This window comes from Suricata suricatta, chromosome 1 (genome assembly GCF_006229205.1).
Source record: "Suricata suricatta isolate VVHF042 chromosome 1, meerkat_22Aug2017_6uvM2_HiC, whole genome shotgun sequence".
Lineage (NCBI taxonomy): Eukaryota > Metazoa > Chordata > Mammalia > Carnivora > Herpestidae > Suricata > Suricata suricatta.
In genome coordinates this window covers 69806076-69827097 of record NC_043700.1, presented here as the reverse complement: position 1 = coordinate 69827097, position 21022 = coordinate 69806076, and the positions used below count along the sequence as shown (strand labels likewise).

Here is a 21022-nt window from a genome sequence, read left to right as displayed (position 1 = left end):
TTGTGTTTTCCAAAGAACCAAAGAGGTGGTGTGCTTACTTTGCAAGTTATGTAATTAATTCAAGAGGAAGTCATGCTTCTTTTTCTTTATCTTAAAGGGAGCGTAGCCTTTAGAGATGGTTGTGTCTCCCTCTGCTTCTCTCATGTACATAACTAAAAGAAAGTGAGTCATTTTACTCTTTCATGATCACAGAGATGGCAGTCAGAGAATCTGTAAAAGGCCCTGAGATTGTTCTCAGCTTAGGTCTGCACACAGGTATAGTGAACTCCCTCTGATTCACATTTCAGGAACCCTTATTCTCGTGGTGCTTTGCATGTAATACTTTTTTATTTGTTAATGAGTCCTTCAACATATCATAATGGAAGCTTAAAATTATATCCTGGAGATATTTCACAATAATTAAATATCATCTGAATCATCAAGATAAAAGTATGTTTACTATAGTCTTATAACTAACCACATATTAAAAATTTACTTCTCTCCAAATTAATAATCTGTATTTGATACATATTTTGTTACACTCCATTAATAAGAATATTTAACTACCACAAGCCATTGCTTGTGTAGATCAGATATTAGAGAATTTGCTTAAGAATTCTGTGTTCCCCCTTCTCTCAGCCCCTCCCCTTAGTATGCTCCATCCATCAACACCGTAGGGTCATATAAACTGTCTATTTTAAATATGTATTCTGGAAGAAAATATATTTAAAAAGCCCTTTTCTTATCCCTCACCTGTATCATTACACACATACACACACATACACTCTCACACACTTTTCCCTGATAAGTGTGAAGTCCAACTTACTCTTTCTCATGTTGACTTTGTAAAATGGTAATAAATTCTGAGCACCTCGCCTAACAAAAAGCTCAAAGTTCCTGATCCAACTTTGATCATCCATCCTGTTAGAAATACAATGCCTGTCCTTGAAATTTAGCTATTTATTCAAAGGCAGGAAGAATAATACTGTTGAAAAATTATAGCACCACTTTCTTCATATATATTTTATAATTTATAACAAAAGTATTTTGCATATAAGTATTCCATAACCAGATATGAGCTACAAGTAAGAAGTGATTTAACACATGATAAATGAAACTTACGTAGTAAATTGGGGAACCATAAGTGATATGGGGGGGCCTACTTTGTAGTTTTTTTTTCCTTTTTTAGAATGTCTTAAATCATAAGTCTTGTAATAAAAAGTCTGCTCAGGTGCATATGTTTTTTAAAACTCATAATGTTGGCTCAGCTATTTTTAATTTAAATAAAATCCTTTAAAAATATCTCATACAGGTGTTTAACCAGGAGGGAGAATTCATGTTGAAGTTTGGCTCAAATGGAGAAGGAAATGGGCAGTTTAATGCTCCAACAGGTGTGGCAGTAGATTCCAATGGAAACATCATTGTAGCCGACTGGGGAAACAGCAGGATCCAGGTACCTGAAAATGCTAATGTATTTGTTTAGAGGGATTGGTATTCATTGAAAGTGAAGAATTGGCTGACTCCCAACTGGGATGTTTTCCATTCTTCCTTGGTTAGGTTTTCATAGACCATAGGTAATCTCACCAGAAGTGCTAAACTAAAGCAAACTGGAGTGGAAATAACATCAACAGGTTACCAGAGTGAAAACCGCTAAATTGGGAATTTTTAACACAAAAGTGTTTGTGGATACAACTGAAGAGGTCCATTGAACAAAAACATTATGTTACTATTTTTACTAGCTTCCAACTAAAAACGGTCATTTTCTTTAATTGTGAGTATAGGCAGCAATCAGTGTAGTTTGTCACCAGGAAGGATCACGGTTGCAGAGGTCTTGAATTGTCATGTATGCCCGTGACTCTTCCATCACCATTTCTTATTATTTAATGTGTTGGTTGGAAAGACCCACATATTACTATATCACAGTTTTGTACAATTTTGATAACTATGCTTTAATATGATTGTTTTCCTTTATAATGCCATGTATTTTGTTTTATGCGTTTAAAACATTCTGCTGAATAACTTGAGTCAAGGAAGAAGTCTCAAGGAAAACTTAAAAATATATTGGCCTGAATGAAAATACAAATACAGCATACCACACTTTGTGGCGTGCAGCTAAGATGGTCCTGAGAGGGAGATTTTTCCCCCAACTTTATTGAGATATAATTGGCATATACGTTGTATAAGTTTAAGGTGTGTAATATGATGATTTGATACACTTATATATTGCAAAATGATTACCACCATAGCTTTAACCAAAACCTTAGGTCACCATCACATTATTACTATATCTTTTTTGTGGTGAAAACATTTAGATCTACTCTTAGCAACTTTCAAGTACATAAAATCATTTTATTAACTATAATCTCCATACAATGCATTGCATCCCCAGAACTTGTTCATCTTCTAACTGGAAATTTATACCCTTTGGCTAACCTCTCCCCATTTCCCCCATTCCCATCCCTGGTAACCACCATTCTATGTGAGAGGGAAATTACTGGCACTGACTGAGTGCTTACATTAGAAAGTCAGAAATCACTCATCCGAGCTCCTACCTCCAAAAGCCAGATGGAGAGGAGCGGAACAGCCTGAAAGCAAGCAGAGGGAAGGAAATAGTGCAGATAGGATCAGAAGTCAGTGTAGTGCAAGGAAAACAATAGAGAAGATCAATGAAACAGAAAGTTGGTTTTTTGGAAAGATCAATAAAATCGACAGACCTCTAACAAGACTGATAAAGGAAAAGACACAAAGCACTGATATCATTATAGACTCTGCCAGGAATATGGAAATTCTGTGAACTCTACATGCGTATCTTTGACAATTTAGATGAGATGGACCAATTCCTCAAAAAATACAAATTCCACAACTCAACCAATATAAAATAAATAACCTGACTACCCCAACGACTGTGAAGGAAATGTAGGTCATAATCTTAAAACTTTCCAAAAATAAATCTCCAGACTCAGATGGTTTTATGGGAGTATTCTACCAAAATGGGTGAAAGGTACACAGGATTTCTCTATACTAACCTTGGAATTTCCTATGAATCTACAATTATTTCAAAATTAAAAGTGAACAAAAATATTTTTAAATGTAATAATGAATTTAAATATGTTTTCATGGTTTAGGATTAATGGTGTCATGAATGGCATTTGGCATTTTATTTTATTTTTTAATTTTTTTTTGAAGGAGAGAGCAGGTGAATGAGGCGGAGGGGGTCAGAGAGAGAGGGAGACAGAATCTGAAGCAGGCTCCAGGCTCTGAGCTGTCAGCACAGGGCTTCATGTGGGGCTCGAACTCACGAACTGTGAGTTCATGATCTGAGCCAAAGTAGGACGCCCCACCGACTGAGCCACCCAGGTGCTCTGGCATTTGGCATTTTAATTAGATATAAAAAATAATAAAAGTAGTTACATTCTGAAAAAATTTTATTTTATTATTTTTTTTTACATTAATTTATTTTTGAGAGACAGAGAATGAACAGGGGAGGGGCAGAGAGAGAAAGACACACAGAATCTGAAGTAGGCTCCAGGCTCTGAGCTAGTGGTCAGCACAGAGCCTGATGCGGGGCTCGAATCCACAAACCGTGAGATCATGACCTGAGCTGAAGTCGGATGCTCAACCGACTGAGCCACCCAAACACCCCTGGAAAAAAAATTTTTTAACATTATTTTGAGAAGAGGTCTGTATTCTTTGCCAGACAAAAAAAAAAAAGTATGATTTTTCTTTAAATTAAGAACAAAGGTTTTGAATCCTCAGACTAAGAACTATTGTTTTCTCGGTTTCTCTGTGTTGACACCCACAAGAATCTAAACATACATCTGCAGACAGGGCTGTTCTTCCTTGCCAATAAGGCCCTGTGCCGAGTTTCTGAGCCTTCAGAATGCACTGGTTAAATAAGGTAGCATCTAGGTATCTTTGTGAAAACAGCAGTCGTTAGCCTTTTGAATCTGATTTAAGTATTCACTTCCCAGAAAAAGGATGGAGACTATAAATGCTTTTATTTCTCCATTATATTTATCTTGCTTAAATATGCTAATGTATATTAACATTTGAAAGAGTCATTCTATTGTGATGGAAAGCTAGAAGCCAGCCAGGGAACCAAGTTCCTAAAGCAGTTCCGTAGATTACAGATGCTTAGCTGTTTGTATTGTGGCCCTCCTAGCACCTGCATGGTGTCACTGCCTTGTAAAACCCCTTACGGGCCAAACGGAATGGTCAAAAGAAACTAGCCCAGGCCTTGTGAAAGGGAAATGTTCCTTGTTATTTCATCACAGCAGAAGCCTCCAGCCCAAAAGACTACTTCATATCCAGATATACATGTTGTGGGGTGCCTGGCTGGCTGAGTTGGTAGAGTGTGTGAATCTTGTTCTCAGAGTTGTGAGTTTGAGCTCCACACAGGGTGTAGAGATTACTTAAAATTTTCTAAAAAATCCCCACAAAGGTACATGTTGAACTATTGACTTCTTATAACTCCCTCTGTTCTGAAAAGGAAAAAAAATAGGGGCACCTGAGTACCTTAGTTGGTTAAGTGTCCAACTTGGGTTCAGGTTATGATCTCAGGGTTCATGGGTTTGTTATGCCCAGATTTTAATATCGCCCCCAAAAACCAGAGACTGCCAGGGAGGCCGAAGCACGCATGCAAAAGCAAAGGGCTTTATTATGAATTTAGGCCCAGCCAGCCTAAACTCGGGCTCACAGACTTACTGGATCCACGTGGAGTGAGCCCAGAACAAAGGCAGGATAGGGCTTTTATGAGTTTGGGAAGGGGGAGTTACAGAAAATACAGTGATCCAATCATTATTATACAATATTATTGACAGCAGGTTTAACTATTCACATTGCCTAGAGTATTTGTTACTTTTGGCGGGACCAATCACAACATTTAGAGTATTGACCAATCACAGAGTGGGCCCAGGACCCTCAGGTAGGGCGTGACTAGTCTTAGCCTCCATCTTTAGGCCTGCCCTTAGAAATGTTACAAGGGTGGTCCCTTTTGCCTTGGGCAATGTGTGCCCTTCTATTGTTTCATGGAGTCAGTTTCAGACCTGCATCCTTACAGGTTCAAGCCCCACATCAGGCTCTGTGCTGACAGTCCGGAGCCTGGAGCCTGCTTCAGATTCTGTGTCTCCCTCTGTCTCTGCCCCTTCCCCTGCTCAGGCTGTCTCTCTCTCAAAAATAAATGAACATTTAAAAACAACGATCTTTATTTTCTCATTGTGTATTATTATGACTCAGAATCATTCCTTTGTGGTCAAATTGCTGGTTTTTATGTCTTATGATTGGGAATAGAAGAGGGATGTGAGGTTGGAAGTACGGAAAGTGAAGGCCGAGAGTAGGAGACAAAGGTCCTTCATTTTCAGGCTGCACTGAGGACTATTCTCCTCAAACTGACCACTATAAAAATGTAAGCGAGGTCAGTGGCTAGTGGCATGCTCCTTGTCACTGACTCAGGGATAAAGAGTGAGAAGAGAAAAAGCAAGGTAAGTGGAGGGAAGGATCAGATGTATGATAGTGACCTAAACAAACCCATTGGGTTACACACAGGCTTTTATGTTGACAATATTAGCATCAAGGGTGTCTGACTCCTGTTTCATCATATTACTACAACTTTGCCTGTAACACTCTGACTTTATATTTTTTTTACAGGTTTTTGATGGAAGTGGATCATTTTTGTCCTACATTAATACATCTGCTGACCCGCTGTACGGCCCCCAAGGCCTGGCCCTGACTTCAGACGGTCATGTTGTGGTTGCAGACTCTGGAAACCACTGTTTCAAGGTCTACCGGTACTTACAGTAGTGGGGGGCAGCTGGACCCCCTCTCCCAAAGGTCTTGCACTATAAACTGGAATGGATTTCTCGACGCGGGACCAGATTACACTAGACTTTTCATGCTAGAAGGAATCATTGGTGAACTTTCCAAGGTGATTTCTGAATGTAACAATTTCCTTAAAACCTGCATATCTGATTTCTGTAGTTCGCCTTTAGGGTTTGAAGAAAGATATCCCTTCTACTGAATCTATGGAAACTGCAGCATTTCACACCTGTGAACTATGGCTTCTAGGACAGGGATTTGTGTAGTTGAACTGATTTTGCAAATCAAACAAGCACTAAAAAGAAACCTAGGATATTCAAAGGTGTTTGTTAATCCCGTGAATGGTAGCTTTTGTGCAAAGCCTCCAAAAACAAAACGAAATGAAACAAAACAAAACCACAATCTGTTGTACTTTATTTCACTTCGATTACAAGACCCGGGGGATCTTCTAACCTCACTCTTACAGTCGGTATTAACTCATGCAACATTTTTTGGTTATCAATAACTACATGTAAATTAGGAGAACATAAGACTGTCTTGCAAAACCCTCCCAGGTGTGATGAGACCTCGTGAGTTTAGTGCTTAAAAACCACCACACATGTACCAGCCATTCTGGGTTAGATCAAAGATCCTTTTTGTATGTTTTGCTCACCTTTTCCTGCTCTCCTTGTATCAAAAAACAGAGTCCATTTTCAGGGAAACCTGAAGTTTGAAAAGCATATTACAATTGCAATGTCACCTTTTGGTAAACAAACGCCCTCCCCCGCTCCCCAACTCCAGTTAGTGCACTGGCATGAAATCAAGAAAAAGTCAGTCACATTTTATGTGCCATGTTCTCACATGTCTCTCCTCTTCAACTTCATGAAAGCGAAAGCTTTACCTCCTGCAAAATGTCAGCACATGTAGTAGGACACCAGTGTCCTAGGACAGAGAGCCATAAGTAGCCCTTTGGAGGACAGATGGTGTCAACCAAAGGCATGTGATTGATTAATGGTTTCCCCTTAGAAAGCAAGTGTTACCAAAGTCGTGTTATTTCGAACGCATTACAGGTAAGGGCATGTTATGGTTATTTATCATTGTCTAATGAATAGTAGAGGCATTAAAGGACTATGTATACATGATTAGGGTAAGGTAGAATGTATCATATATATATATATATAGCTGAATCTTTGGTGTATTGAAATAGGCAGCACTCGGAAAGACAGAAGCATCGTCCAGCACATCCCTTTACTGCGCAGTTTAAAGCCGTCCCCAGAGCAAGCCCTAAAACAGGTTTCATTTCACCATTTTCCAGGAATGATGGTATTGGCTGACTTTTAGTCAGAAAATGGCCTTCTGTGCTTTCAAAAACAACAGAACGAAAACAGGTTGAAGGAAAAAGAACCGTTGAACTTGAGTTACTTTTAATTTAAGCCAAGTATAAATGGGTTTTGAGAAATGCAAAGAAAATTTAGCCAATTATTAATCTGTCATTGATACTGTAAGCTAAGACGTGGTCTATTCCCACTGTTTAATTTTCTACTCAGTTCTACCAAATAGGATGTCATGTTTGGCATCTTTGATAATGACTTTGGGATATTTTTCACTGAAAGCACCTTAGAACTGTACTATAAGAAAACATTTCCCATATGTGTGATTATATGTGATGTTTATTACTTATTAATTTATAACCCAGTCATTCTCTAATGTATAGGACTTTTTTTAATTTAGAAAGGAAATCTAGCTTCTTCCAATTATATATCAAGTTTGTTATGCCCAGCTCAACCTCCGAAAAAATGTTTTCAGGAAGATTTACATTTAGGTTTAGAATTTCTTTTTTCCTTTTTCTTAATTAGGTAGAGTTTTCAAAATATTTGAGACTGTGATAACGTTAAAATTCAATAACATTTTTAGGATGTTAAATAAGATACTGTTTCCTAACATCAGCAAACTAAGTCTTTGAATTTCAACATTCATGTTTAATGAGTGCTTACTAGGTGCCAGGCACTATTCTAGGCACGGGGGATACAGCAATAGACGGAAGAGACAAAAATCCCTCCATACTTGGAGCTTACATCTAGGGAAGGGATTTCATTTTGCCATTTACTGACCTTCTGCATAAAAGATAAGCTAGACCCTTGATAGGTCCTAGACTGTTTAAAAGAAAACCTTTTAAATTGGTTAAAATAATTTTTGTTTGTTTTCACAAGTAAAAATGGCTTCCTGTTTAGATTCTGTCACAAACTCTTGGTCTTAAGACTAGTTTACTTAAAAGAGTTTTTTGCACAACATTGAAATTATCTTTGTGAATTTAGAGATTAACTAGATGCCCTACCATAACAGACTGGGTATCTCAATAATAGATTGAATACAAGGCTTTTTTTTTTTTAATCTGTCAATATTGGCACAAACTGGAATGGCAGATTAGATCATTTGATTCAGACCTGTTCCACTATCTGATACTAAAACGCATGCTGTGGGCACTCTAAAAATCACTGTAATTTCCCCGCAAAATATGTAATTATGTATGTTAAAGTATAGATAACGTTTCACATTTGGATACATCGGAGCATTTACTATATTTCTTAGTGAGCATCTTTGAGGAGGGAAAGTGCTGCTGACGAGATAGAGTAGACAAGGTTTAAATGAAATTTTGTCACGTTCTATGGAAAATGGTTTCTGGTAAACTGAGAAGGATATTAAAATAAGTGATTTTTCCCCCCTGAGCTATCATTATTGTTTGATTTCTCTTTGTCAAGTGTACAGAACCTGTCATACGTTCATGATAAGTAGCACTGAGAAATTACCATTCAGATGTCCCCTGGGCACTTATGGCAGAATGTTGCCAGTTTGAATGTAAAGGTCAGTGACAATGCATTCCCTCTAAAACAGACCTTCTCTGCTGGACTTGGGGGACGCGGTGACTTGACCATCCAGAAACACATGAATAAAAAGCCTTTATGACTGTTCACCATTGTTTAAATGGTACTTAGTATCTTGATTAAACTTTAGTCTCCAGTAACTAAACAAATCCCCAGGTTTCCTTATTTTAATTTACTCTTTGACTAGATTTGAGGTCCATGCAACTAGAACACATTTGCTTCTACTACTAAATATACAGGGTATGTCCTCACTTGAAGATGGCTGGAATAGCAGTACACTAGCAAGTGTCTATGGATCCCTAACCCTGAAGGATTCACATCAATGCTTTCCTAATACCTACGGAGTTAATTGGAGGAAACAGCAAATAAACATTAGGTAATGTGCAGATTACTTCAAAAGGGAAAAATCTTTTTGTACATTTGGACTCTATAGTATCCTCCCTATTCACCAGCTTCTGGAAAAGGAGGAATATTTTTAGTTTACTAATTTGAAAACAAGACATTTCCAGGTAGGATAAAATTGAAGCTGTTTGCTGAGAACATCATTGCTTAAAATTGAAAGTCGTAATATTGTTGCATTCTGTAAATGTTGCAGGGTTTTAAACTTTACAATTATTTTAATATTTTTGATAACTAGGAATCTAGTATTGCCATAAAGGAAACTAAGTGCCCATTAAAGATTTGTTTGGTATAAATAAATGATTTTTTTGTTTTGTTTTAAATGGCAGTAAGCTACAAATCATGATGTTAATCTTAAACTTTCTGAAGATGAACTGTGTGGCAGTGATTGTGTGGTCTGTTTGTGGAGAATGTATGAAAGCTATTAATATTCTAAAATAGATTAATAAATTGGCTATGTTGTCCCAATGAATGTACAGCACGTCCACTAACTTTCAAAAGCAACACAGCCTTAAACTCAATGCTTTCGCTTTATGACATGAGAATGTTCTGTCATCAACAGAGCGCATTCTTGTAATAGAATTCTTTATGTCATTTTCACTTCTTATAGCCTTTCAGTCCTCTGTATGAGTATGAAGGGTTTCTGCTTCCTTGGTTTCTTTTTAAATTTTGTACATTCCATCTTTATAGGTCTGTTTCATACGTTTTGTGTATAGAACACTAAGTCTTGAGCACTCTGACATTGATACTGATATATTCTCATTTGTTCCTTTATGAATCGAAATGCTGACTGCCTATTTAAAGAAAAGAATGAACGCTGTGCATCAAAGTGTTTGTATGTTCGTAGCTACATATGTACCACAGTATTTTGGATGCTTTAGTCTACAATAAAACTTTAAATTAATTCTGTCTTGAAACATAGGAGAAACAAGATTTATGTGTATACCTTTACCATGAACAAAATCTCAAATCATTATAATAAAGCTTGTTTTCTCCATTTCCAGGGTGAATGTTTATGTATTTTACATATTGTTTGCTTTTTTAGTAAAGGGAAATAAATGAAGGAATGTCCTACAATATGGGGAAGATATCAATACCTCAACCAAACTTTATAATAGTGAGAAAAGCTTAGTGAAATTTTTGTTGTTTATGATGCTAATAATGTGTGACATTTAGGATGTATCTTAAGCAGGAATTTGGAAAACCATGACACGTTGTGTTTAGCAAATATACTTAGAAGTCCAAATAGCCCAAAGCAATATGCTTAAAATCCTTAAAGAATCACAGGGCGGACCTTCTGGCAGTCAGGGCAGTCCCATTTCTAGGGGGTGAAGAACTAGAAAGGGACCTCACTATAAATACTGTCTTTAGGTTCCAAAATGTAAATAAAATAAAATTTACTACAATGAAATTTTTTTAAAGTTAGGAGTTTATTTATTCCTTTATTTTTAAAATATTTTTGAGAGAGAGAGAGGTGACACAAGCAGGAGACAGGCAGAGAGAGGGGGCACAGAGGATCCAAAGCAGGCTCCACGCTGAGAGCAGACAGCCTGGTTGTGGAGTTCAAACTCACCAACTTTGAGACATGACCTGAGCTGAAGTTGGACACTTAACCGAGTAACCTACCCAGGCTCCCCTCCCCTACAATAAAATTTTTTATATTACATCAAGGTCATGGCCAAGCATTTCAAGCAGTGCTCACAACATCTAAAGATTATATCCAGACAGTCTTCTCGAGGTTTTGTTGTAAAGGAACCTGATGATAAATGTACAAATAATAGGATGTCACTACATCATATCCTTCCAAAGAAGATTGTTTCCATTGGCTTTCTTTTTGTAACATTTATATATTTTTGAGAGAGAGAGAGAGGCAGGGGGAGGGGCAGAGAGAACGAGACAGAATCCAAAAGCTCCAGGCTCTGAGCTGTCAGCAGAGAGCCCGAGGCAAGGTTCGAAGCCACAAATCATGAGATCCTGACCTGAGCTGAAGTCAGATGCTGAACCAAATGAGCCACTCAGGCGCCCCTCTACTGACTTTCTTAAATCGAACACAATTTACATTGGTCTCTATTCATAATGTCAGAGTTGTCATCTCAGTGCTGCTAACCTACAGGCCAGTATCTTCCCCACAAGACTTGAGGACAGATAGGCTCTCAGTCCTGAGTAGTGTATGGATTTGATATTTGGTCTATTGTTCTCCTATAAAGAACACTCATCTTCTTTCATTAATTATAAATAAGTCATGGCCTTACGTATATTCATAGAACTTTTTTATTTATAGGCTTTTGATTTTTTCATTAAGTCTGGGATTTATATTTTGCTATGATGGAATGAATACTGAAATTTATCTTTTGAGTATCCTTTGTGAACAATGGAGGGACACACAAAAATTTATTGTTTTGTTTTCCTGGAGCATTAAAAAAAACTTATAATAGATTGTAACTCTATAGGAGGAAATTAAGTCAGTCTTGGAAGGATAGATGAAACAAATGAGAAAAAGGCCAAACATAATGCTACTAACTAGTGACTGTGAATATTAGTTTTCTTTAATCCTGCTTCCATTCTTCACTTATTTTTATTTCTAACCAAACAGGCACCTTTGCCATCGTGGGCTGTTGGGAGGTTTTCAGAAGCAGAGAGCATGCGTTCCTGATAAAAGCCAGTTGCCCCATATTTAAGCATCTCTCAAATTATCCTTTGAGAACTCATTTCACATAAAGCCAGATGCACTCCTTTCCAGAGCAGCCAAGTTCAATTAAAGCTGCAGTTTATTATTTAGCCTAAGTGAAGAGACAGGAAGGGCAAATGACATTCTATCCTCCCCCGCCCCCCCTATCTTTTTTGTAGTTGCTGTCATTGAACAAATGTCTGAGCACTTGTGATACACCAGGGTTTAGGGGAGGTGTAGGGGATATAAAGATGAATGATAAAGCTTGTGACCTCCAAGAGCTTACAGTTTGGTTAGTGAACCAGGCCGGTAATTATAATACGAGCTGCTTTTATATGCATTCATTAGCAAATGTTTACTGAGTTTAGTATGTTCTAGCCACTAGGGAATAGCAGCAAACTAAAAAGTCCCTGTTCTCATGGACCTTTACTGGAATGAAACTTAAATGAATATATATATATATTCAGTATGTGTATATATACATATGTGTGTACATATGTATATATGTACATATGTATATAGAATATAGAATATATAATGGCTGGCTACATAATTTGTGGGGGCTGATGCAAAATGAAAATGCAGGAACCCTCCTTCAAAAACAATATAAAAAACATTTTCCTTTTTTCCATGGCCTCTTGACCTGTGGTGGTGGTTTTTATTTGCTGTTTAATGTCATACTCCGTTGGGCATTAGGATACTTGCTGGGTAAGTACAGACCCTCATGGCCACCTAGGGCCCCACACCATGACTCAGACTCCCCCATGGACTTGGGCCAGGCCCCCTGCCTGGAGTGGAGGGTGACAGGGTTCGCTGGACGGGGCTGAGAGAACTGGCAGCTAAGAGGTCACCCTAGAGGAAAGCAGAGGGCTGGTGTTGGGGCCGGACCGCTGATGAGTCGATGCTTGCTGAAAGACGGCCAGAAGGCCCGAGTTGTCCAGGAAGGAACAAATGGTTCACTGTTGTGAGGCCAGAGAATGCTCAAGCAGAAACGAAGAGAAATGAGACAGGGCTACGAAAAGGAGTAAGTTACTTCCTGTGCCTGTTCTTCCCAATGGAATGATTAAAAGAGCATTAGTAACAATGATACAGAGCAAATTAAGGTAAGAACCATAAGAGAAGTGTTAATAAAGCACAAAGGAAGTTCCGAGTTATCACATGATTCATGGGGATAATCCTACTTTATGCCAAATAATTATATGTAACAGTCCCTTTCATTCTCAGATGTGCCCAGTTTGGGTGATAAATTGTGGACTTACTCTACAGCAATGTTTCTCAAACTTTTTCCATTATCATCCCCCTAAGGAGCTGTTTTAGACATTTTTTCCTAATCTCCCCTACCCCTACTCCATGAAATTTTACTACCAGAGATATACCACGTATCTGTTTACATACTGTTGCCCTTTGGAGAGCCACAGACCATCGGAGATTTTTCCAGTTTCCAGGCGCCCTCGTTAAAATTGATGCTCTGCACAAATGACACAATAGCCATTGTCATTTCTAACTCAGGAGATGTGGTGTGACTGAGAAGTTGATAATATTGACTATTTCTTGGGGTGCCTGTGTGGCTCAGTCAGTTGGGCATCTGACACTTGGTTTGGGCTCAGGTCATGATCTCACAGTTCATGAGTTCAAGATCCCTATTGGGCTGTCTGCTATCATTGCAGAGCCCACTTTGGGTCCTCTGTTTCCCCCTCTTTCTCTCTCAAAAATAAACATTTAAAAAATTTTTTTAAATGTTGACTATTTGAAATGTTCTCCTCTCTTGGTTTTTCATTCTTCTTTCCCTACCTTGTAGACTTCTCCCTCTGTCTTTTCCAAATTACTTTCTTTTCCTGCTTCCTTAATAAGAAGGTTCTCCTAGAGGTCACACTACTCAGAATTTCATGGGAGGACCGTGAGATGGTTGTCTTCAATTTGGAGTATATTTCCTGAGAAAGCAAGGGAACCAGAGGCAAGACCATGTGTCTCTTCTCCTTGGTGGTGTCATTCTGAGGTTTGGTATTCCAAAACTGGGGTGCACATCAGGAATTTCAGAGAAGTGTAACTACAGTTCAGGGACATTTAGAATACAGCTACAGTTCCAATGAGCAACCTGCACTATGTGCACTTAGTACTCACCTTTCCCAAGAGAAGATCCAATGGAGTCCATTTGTCACTGTCCAAGGCTGCCTCGGCCACTTCAAAGGCAAGTGGCTTGCTCTATGTCCATCCTGTACACTCTGCCTTTGGCACGAGCCCCTAGCCCTGGTCTAGTCGGGCATGGCCTAGATGGCAGAAACTTCATTAGATGCACTTGGCAAGAACCACACCTGTTTGCAGCAAGAATATCAGGTGTTTAAAGACCACGGCCAAGGGCCTGGAAGGCACCTGGAGATTCCCAGTGTCCTCTCCAGTGGAGTTCTGTCCTCCGATCTCATCTCTCCTGTGTTCTCTCCTTCCACAAACTCGTCCATTCCCTTGGGCAAAACAGATCAGTTTGTAAAGACTTTTAAATACTCACACTGAGAAGTGCACAGATGTTTAGTGGCTTTGCTCCTTTCCCATCTCACCCTTGCCGCCTCCCCACTCCCAGATAAATTACCAGCATATCTTTGTCTCAGGCTCTCTTTGGGGGAAAACTCCAGGGATTCAGAGTTTCCATATTCCTAATCGAGAAGGGAGGTTGTGGATGGTGGGTGGGCAGATCTCTTTGGCCCTGCAGGTCCCTTGCCCTTGGGGAGGGTTGTGGCTGGAGTAAGGGCAATAGGTTCCCCCTCTAGGGAGCAGGGTCTTGGGCAAGGGTGCTGAGATGGAAGGGCAGTTCTGATTAAAACATAAATTCCTTACTGGTGTGACCTGTCTGGCTGATCTTCACGCGCTTTGCAGGCAGCAAGTGAAGTAAAAAGAGTGAACTTAATGTATGCTTCAGGATTTTGTAAAACACATTTGTATAATAAACACACGCCATTTGGGTACCACAGCAAATGCTAGATGGTGGATCCAGGGTCCAAATTCATGAGTCCTTCTCAGACGCTGTTAATATTTATTTACCATACTTAAAAACTTGTATACTACATCTACCTGCTCTATAATATTGCAAAACTTGGGTGTCTCAAGATACCTATTAAAAGATAAACTGAGGCATATTAAGGAGTCTGAGCAAAATCAGTTCTAATTTAGGCAGTGCCAAACCGGAAGTGGATAGAACTGCTCTGGCAACAGGAGCCAGCCAAATGACTTACATAGGGACAGAACAGAACCAAAGAAATTCTTTGACTCACTAAAGCTTAAAGTCTTGTTGGCTGATGTAATTGTCTTTAGTGTTTTGATTTCCTAACCTTGAAGCATTTACAGGCTTAGATTGTGGTTTGCCCTTGTAGGCCGCTGCAGCATTAGAACACACAATACAGTTTAATGGCTTCTTTGTTTAATTGAACACATATGAATGGTATATATGATAATTTCAAAATTCTGTTGGTAAGGATAATAAATGGGAAAGCATTACTCAATACAAATAGTTATGATTTTAATTAAGTACGATAGCCTTTGATTTTTCAACTGAAAACCATATCTAGTTATCCCCGAGTCAATGAAAAGATGGTGTTCTTAAATATCCAGTGCATTTATTTGATACACACTTATTAAGTGTTTACCATGTGTTGGGCACTGTGCTAGGTCTTGGCGACACCAAAATAGTTGGCTTAATGCTGCCACAGGAAGGAGTTTGATATTGCAGGGAAGCTGTTCAAGAAAACAGTTATAAAATGAATGTGGGGTGCTATGATAAAACTGCAGATTGCTACAGCATACCACAGAAGAGACCCTATCTGCTTGTGCCGTGGGAGCAGGGAAACATGGAAGAAGATTCCTGAGGCAAATCAGATGTCAGATCTCCAGACATCTGAGCTGTCTAACGGGGATAAGAATAAGGCAAATGGAGAAAGGCCATTCCTGATGGAGGGAAGAGGGATGGCAGTTCCAGAACTAAGTAAGGCAAGTCTTCCTACACGTGTCACCTTTATGATTTTTGTCAAATCTACATATCACCAGTGCAGTAATTTAGTATTTTCTTAAATATCACTTTTGTTTTTTTGACATAACTATTTCATCCATATCTAGAGCAATGCATGAGAAATGCAGAATATAATGTGCTACTTATACTTTTTCTAGTACATATTAAAATACGTATTAAATGGCTACCCATTTACTATTTTAATATGTCATGTACCATCAATCGTGTGGTATCCTAACACACCCTAGGAAAAACTAAATTAATGGAATTCTAAGCAATCAATATAACCCTTCCCTTGCTTCTGTTCCTTTCTTTTTTTTATGTTTATTTATTTTGAGAGAGATAGTGTGAACAGGGATGGGGCAGAGAGGGAGTGAGAGAAAGAGAGAGAGAGAGAGAGAGAGAGAGAGAGAGAGAGAGAGAGAGAATCCTATGTAGGTTCTGATCTGAAACCTACAAACTGTGAGATCATGACCTGAGCCAAGTTCAGGAGTCAGAAGCTCAACCCACTGAGCCACTCTGGCACCCCTTGGGCTTCTGTTTCTTTCGCAGGAGAAGATACAAATTCCTGCTTTAGATGCTACTCTTTCTGTTTTCAGTAAAATTACTATACTTTAAAATGGGTCAAAGTAACGTACAATACTTTTCAAAATAATAAGTCTGGGTTAATTTGGTAGCGTTTTTAGGCTCACACACCTGAGCTGTAGCCCTGAATATTCATGTATTTTCAAGTCATGAGATAGTTTTCCACACCTTTCATTTGAACCTCATTATTTTGTTTATTTAAAACAAATAAACCTAGGGGGAAAACAATACAAAGTGGTATTTAAAAACTGGGAAAACAGTGAAGAGAGGTTGCAGAGAAGAATAGGGGTAAAATTTGGCGAAGAAAGTCTGCCCCAGGCTGGTCAAATCTGGATGGATGTGGGCACTGCTTCCTTCTCCGGCAACCAAACCGCCTCTATTTTTTAGGCCAACTTAGGCCGGGTTTCTGCAGCGAGAGGAAATGGTGCCCTAAGTGAGGGCTCAAGACTTTCTAAAAAAAAAAAGGGGGTCACATTCTACATCGGGAGAGCAGAGGCAGGAGCCGCGGAGAGATGAAGCCAAGGAGCGCCCTGGCCGACCTCGCCCCTCTCCTGCCGGCCGCTCCGCCGAGCCGCCAGGGGTCGCCGCGCACCGTTGGGACGGAGATCGGCCTCCCGCCCACCTCTTCCTGGTCGCTGCTCCGCCCCCCGGCGGTGTCGGCGCCAAAATCAAACCGGCCTAGTCCTGCCCCGCCCCTCGCCGCGCGTAGGCCCAGCCTTCGGAAGACCCGCTATGGTAAGAACTGAAGCCAGGCTGTAGGGTCCCGCTCCTCCCCACTCTCGCGGCGGCGGAGCCCCTCGGCAGCTTGTGGTCCCGGCGGGCTTTGGGGCCTTGGCTCTCATGGAGGGGCCGCCAGGTCAACGCGGCCGGAGCGTAGAGGCTGAGGCGTGGCCCTGGGCCTGCTACCCCGACGCCGCCCGGCGTCCGCCGCCTCCCCGCCCTTCTGTGCCGCGCGTCGTCTCCGGAGCCCCCCGCGGTGGGTTAGGTTAAACTCCGAAGGCGTTCGCGAACAGGACCCGAGTGTCTCACACACATAGCGACCTGTCAGAGCACGAGTCGTTTCAGAACTGTTGCAGGCTCCCCGGATTCTGCTGCCAAAGGTGCAGCCTCTTAGGTAGAACGGGGAAAGGTGCGAGCGAGCGGGCATCCTGGATCCTAGACGCCTGCGATGTATTATGATTTGTAGAGCGCGTTTCTGAATGGCTCACAGTTGCAGAAGTAACCTAACGAATCTTCACTTTATGCCAGTAATATTTCTTTGAAAATCCGTTGTTCTTTTACCAAAGGGCTGGAATCGATGTCCTTTTGTTCTCTGAACTGCTGGCTGGTAAGGAGTTAGTCGGTTTATTAGGAAAATACTGCACTGAGTCAGCTTTGCCTGCGTGTCTTGGTAGGTTAAGTCGTGGTCAAATTCCAAATCGATTTTTTTTTTATCCTTGTGAATTTAATATCTTTTAGCTCATCAAATCATTAAAAAAAATTTTTTTTAATTTTAGAGAGCGCTAGCAGGGGAGAGCGTTAGAGTGAGGGATAGAGAGTGAGAATCCCAAGCAGGCTTCATGCCCAGCGCGAAGCCAGGTGGCTGGCCGGATCCTAAGACCCTGGGATCATGACCTGAGCCGAAATTAAGAGCTGGAGGCCGAACCGACTGAGCCACCCAGGAACCCCTCATCAGATCATTTCCATAAACTTTAGTTTCATGTCATTTTTTTTTCTGCTTCTGTTGGCAGAGAATCAAATCTAATTAAATGAATGTAAGATTTTAATATCTTAATTTATTTAAGTGGCCGTTATTTTGCTGGGCAAGCAGCTAGGTTGTATGGTATGTATTTGAAGATACTTGTCCAGATGTAATTACAACTGATAACGGCTTCTTTGTGGTTAAACTAACAACGCAGCCACCTGGGCATAAAATGATCTCAGAAGCCAAACAGGATCACACTTAAATCTGTTACCAGTGCCGTATGGTAGCAAATTTCTCAGTTACTGGCCTGATGCAACTGACCATTGAGAACTATGTAGCAGATATGCATTTTTATCCTTTTACCAAATATCTTTTTACATATGAATCGCCTTCAATTCTAAATGGTAATATGCTGTTAACTATTTTCAGATGCTTACCTCTGATAATAGAGAAACATGAAATAGAATAAAACCTTGAGATACATCTTCTTTTTAAACAATGTATGCTCAGGAAGTAAGTTTAGTGTTATGTTGATCAAAGACAAACTTGTTCCCTTTCCTGATTGTGAATTAATAGCTGTTTGTTTTGGTTAGGTTGGGCTTGATGGGTAAACAAGTGTAGGCATATTTTTGGAATTGGAGAAATACAACGTACTCTACGACTTCTGAGGGCAACAGATATCTACTTTTAATTTTTCAAGATTTTATTGTAGTTGGTAAGCAGGGCTGATTTTAGGAATTCTGTTACTCCTAATTGGAGAAGATTCCTTAGATGTATGGTTTTTTAAGTGGTTTAAAATACAGGTTTTGGGGACGCCTGGGTGGCTCAGTCAGTTGAGCATTGGACTTTAGCTCAGGTCATGATCTCACAGTTCGTGGGTTCGAGCCCCACATCGGGCTCTGTGCTGACAGCTAGCTCAGAGCCTGGAGCCTGCTTCATATTCCCTGCTCATGCTCTGTCTCACTCTGTCTCTCAAAAATAAATGTAATAAAAAGATAAAATACAGGTTTCCCCCACTGTTTGAATGAGTAGTGTTCCAATGAAGACTTTTGTCATCTGAAATGACAAAAGCGGAAGCAGCAGCAATTATTAATTTATATGGAAAAAATTTTTGAGCATTTCCTAGACCTAAAAAAAATCTCTTTTAGGCTTTTCTCTTTTTTAAGTTTTTAAAAATTTAAAGAATGTTTTCTCTCTCTTAGGCTTTTCACATACCCTAGGACACATCTTGCTAACAGATGCACAAAATAAAATTGAGATACAGCACAGATACCCATAGACACAGTTCAAAGCTGTGGTGGCTTATGCTTGAGATGCTGAATGTAGTTCCCAGGGAAGGAGCTTGGTGGAGCCATTCCTAAACCAAACGCTGAACTCTTGTTTTTTCACTTTTTGCCTTTTTTCCGTACAAGTGAAAACTGCTCTTAGCATTTCTTTTGGTTAGTGAAAATAGGTACTAATGTAAGTCTTTTGAAAAGTGGGGATGGCTATATGTTTGTCGACCAGAACTTTATTGGCCTCAGGTCAAATCTCGAGTCCTGTTACTTACTAATTTGAATGTATCTCTCACGTTGTCAGCAGATTTTCTTTAATATTAACTACTAAGTAAGCCCTTGTTGATTTTTTTTTTTTTGGAGAAATTTCTAGATATGAATTGGTGTGGTATCCTTTTACATTAGTTGCTTTAATTCTGGCCATGATACTCTTCTAACTGTGGTTAATAATAAAAACTAGTTCTAGTCATAAAAGAGACTGATGAGTAAATTGGCCTGAAAACAGTGTAAGTGGATAATACAGCTCATCCACATTTCTTGAATAACTGTCATAGCTTCTGAACTGAGTGATGTGAGCTTTCCTAACACTGTGTGCCTCCAGGACACTAGACTTTGCTCACCGCCTGCTTCTGGGTGGCAGATTCTTGTCGAGTCCAGGAATCTCTCCAAGGAGCTGTTTCATAATACCAAAATGTTAGGGCCCATTTAAAAGCTTTGGATCTGTTTCCACTGATGCAGCCCAGAGTAAGGTCCTAAAGGAATCCTCACGGCTCCCCTGACATGTTTCTATATTCTGGACTGAGAAGAGCAGTGTTCTCAACCGTGGGGTACAGTTAAAGCACCTGGAGCGGCTTCGTAAAATATGCATGCCCAGGCCAAGATCTGGTCTCAGAGATTCTGATTCAGTTCATATGGCTGTGCCTTGGCATCAGTATTTTTGAAAAGCTCCTGAGATGATTCTAATGGCAGTTTGAAACCCATTGGACCAGGAAAATGAACCAAAAGAGCCTTCTAACTGGGTGTGGATTTCATGCTTGGTTGTTCTGATACTGCGGAGGCCAGTGTGAGGGAGGCTTATTAAAGCAGTATTGAAAGCTGGCTCTCAACTCTGGGTTTAGCGAATAGGTCTATATGGGTTTTGGAGTTTGCCCACCTGAGATTTCTGTGATTTATCTCCCCAGGAAAGGCCATAAATGGTTAGCACAGAATCTTTTATTATTAATTGACCCTGTGTCATATTTTTGGGAGTGCAGAGGATGTCGTGGGGTTTGGGAGCCTGAACAGTCTCAAAGTGTAGAGTTAGGGCTGTAGATACACGGTCCTGAAGTCAAGGGATGGCCTTTGTGTTCGCTCTCACCCAGCACTAAGCTCTAGGAAGGCAAGGGCACTGCATGTTCTGGAATTTTCAGTCCGCTGAGAAAGACAAGTATACACATTGATTTGATGAAGTTGTGTTGTGGGAACACATGGAGTGACACTCAGCCTATCCTGTGAGCTCAGGGAAGCTCTTTCCCAGAATGCTTAAACTAAGCCTTGGGAAATTTTTTTTGGAGTTTCAAATAGGAGAGAGGAGCAGGTGTTTTAGATAGGACAATTTTTAAAGAGACAGACATGGGAAAGGGCATGCTGTGAGTGGAGAATTACAAGTACAGATCTTCGCCAACTCACAATGGAGTTACACTCCGATAAACCCATTGTAAGTTGAAAACATCTTTAAGGCAAAAATGCATTTAATACACCTAACCTATGGAACATCATAGCTTA

At 40.0% G+C, this 21022-nt stretch overlaps 2 protein-coding genes across 9 annotated transcripts in view; both read left to right on the top strand.

Moving 5' to 3' along the window:
• The window catches only part of TRIM2 (tripartite motif containing 2), a 115970-nt gene extending 105918 nt beyond the window's left edge, over window positions 1-10052 (top strand). For 6 of the 7 annotated variants that reach the window (XM_029939939.1, XM_029939933.1, XM_029939957.1 and 3 more), the window contains 2 exons: window positions 1292-1432; window positions 5626-10052. In XM_029939939.1, coding sequence (XP_029795799.1) covers window positions 1292-1432; window positions 5626-5778 — 294 coding nt within the window. In that variant the 3' untranslated portion in view covers window positions 5779-10052. Of the gene's footprint in view, window positions 1-1291; window positions 1433-5625 lie in introns of those variants that run through there. The other variant, XM_029939964.1, reaches the window with a different exon arrangement.
• Window positions 10053-16958: 6906 nt separating this feature from the next.
• The window catches only part of MND1 (meiotic nuclear divisions 1), a 62740-nt gene continuing 58676 nt past the window's right edge, over window positions 16959-21022 (top strand). Inside the window, exon 1 of one of the 2 annotated variants that reach the window (XM_029953876.1) lies at window positions 16959-17035. In XM_029953876.1, the coding sequence (XP_029809736.1) occupies window positions 17033-17035 (3 nt within the window). In that variant the 5' untranslated portion in view covers window positions 16959-17032. Of the gene's footprint in view, window positions 17036-17558; window positions 17628-21022 lie in introns of those variants that run through there. The other variant, XM_029953807.1, reaches the window with a different exon arrangement.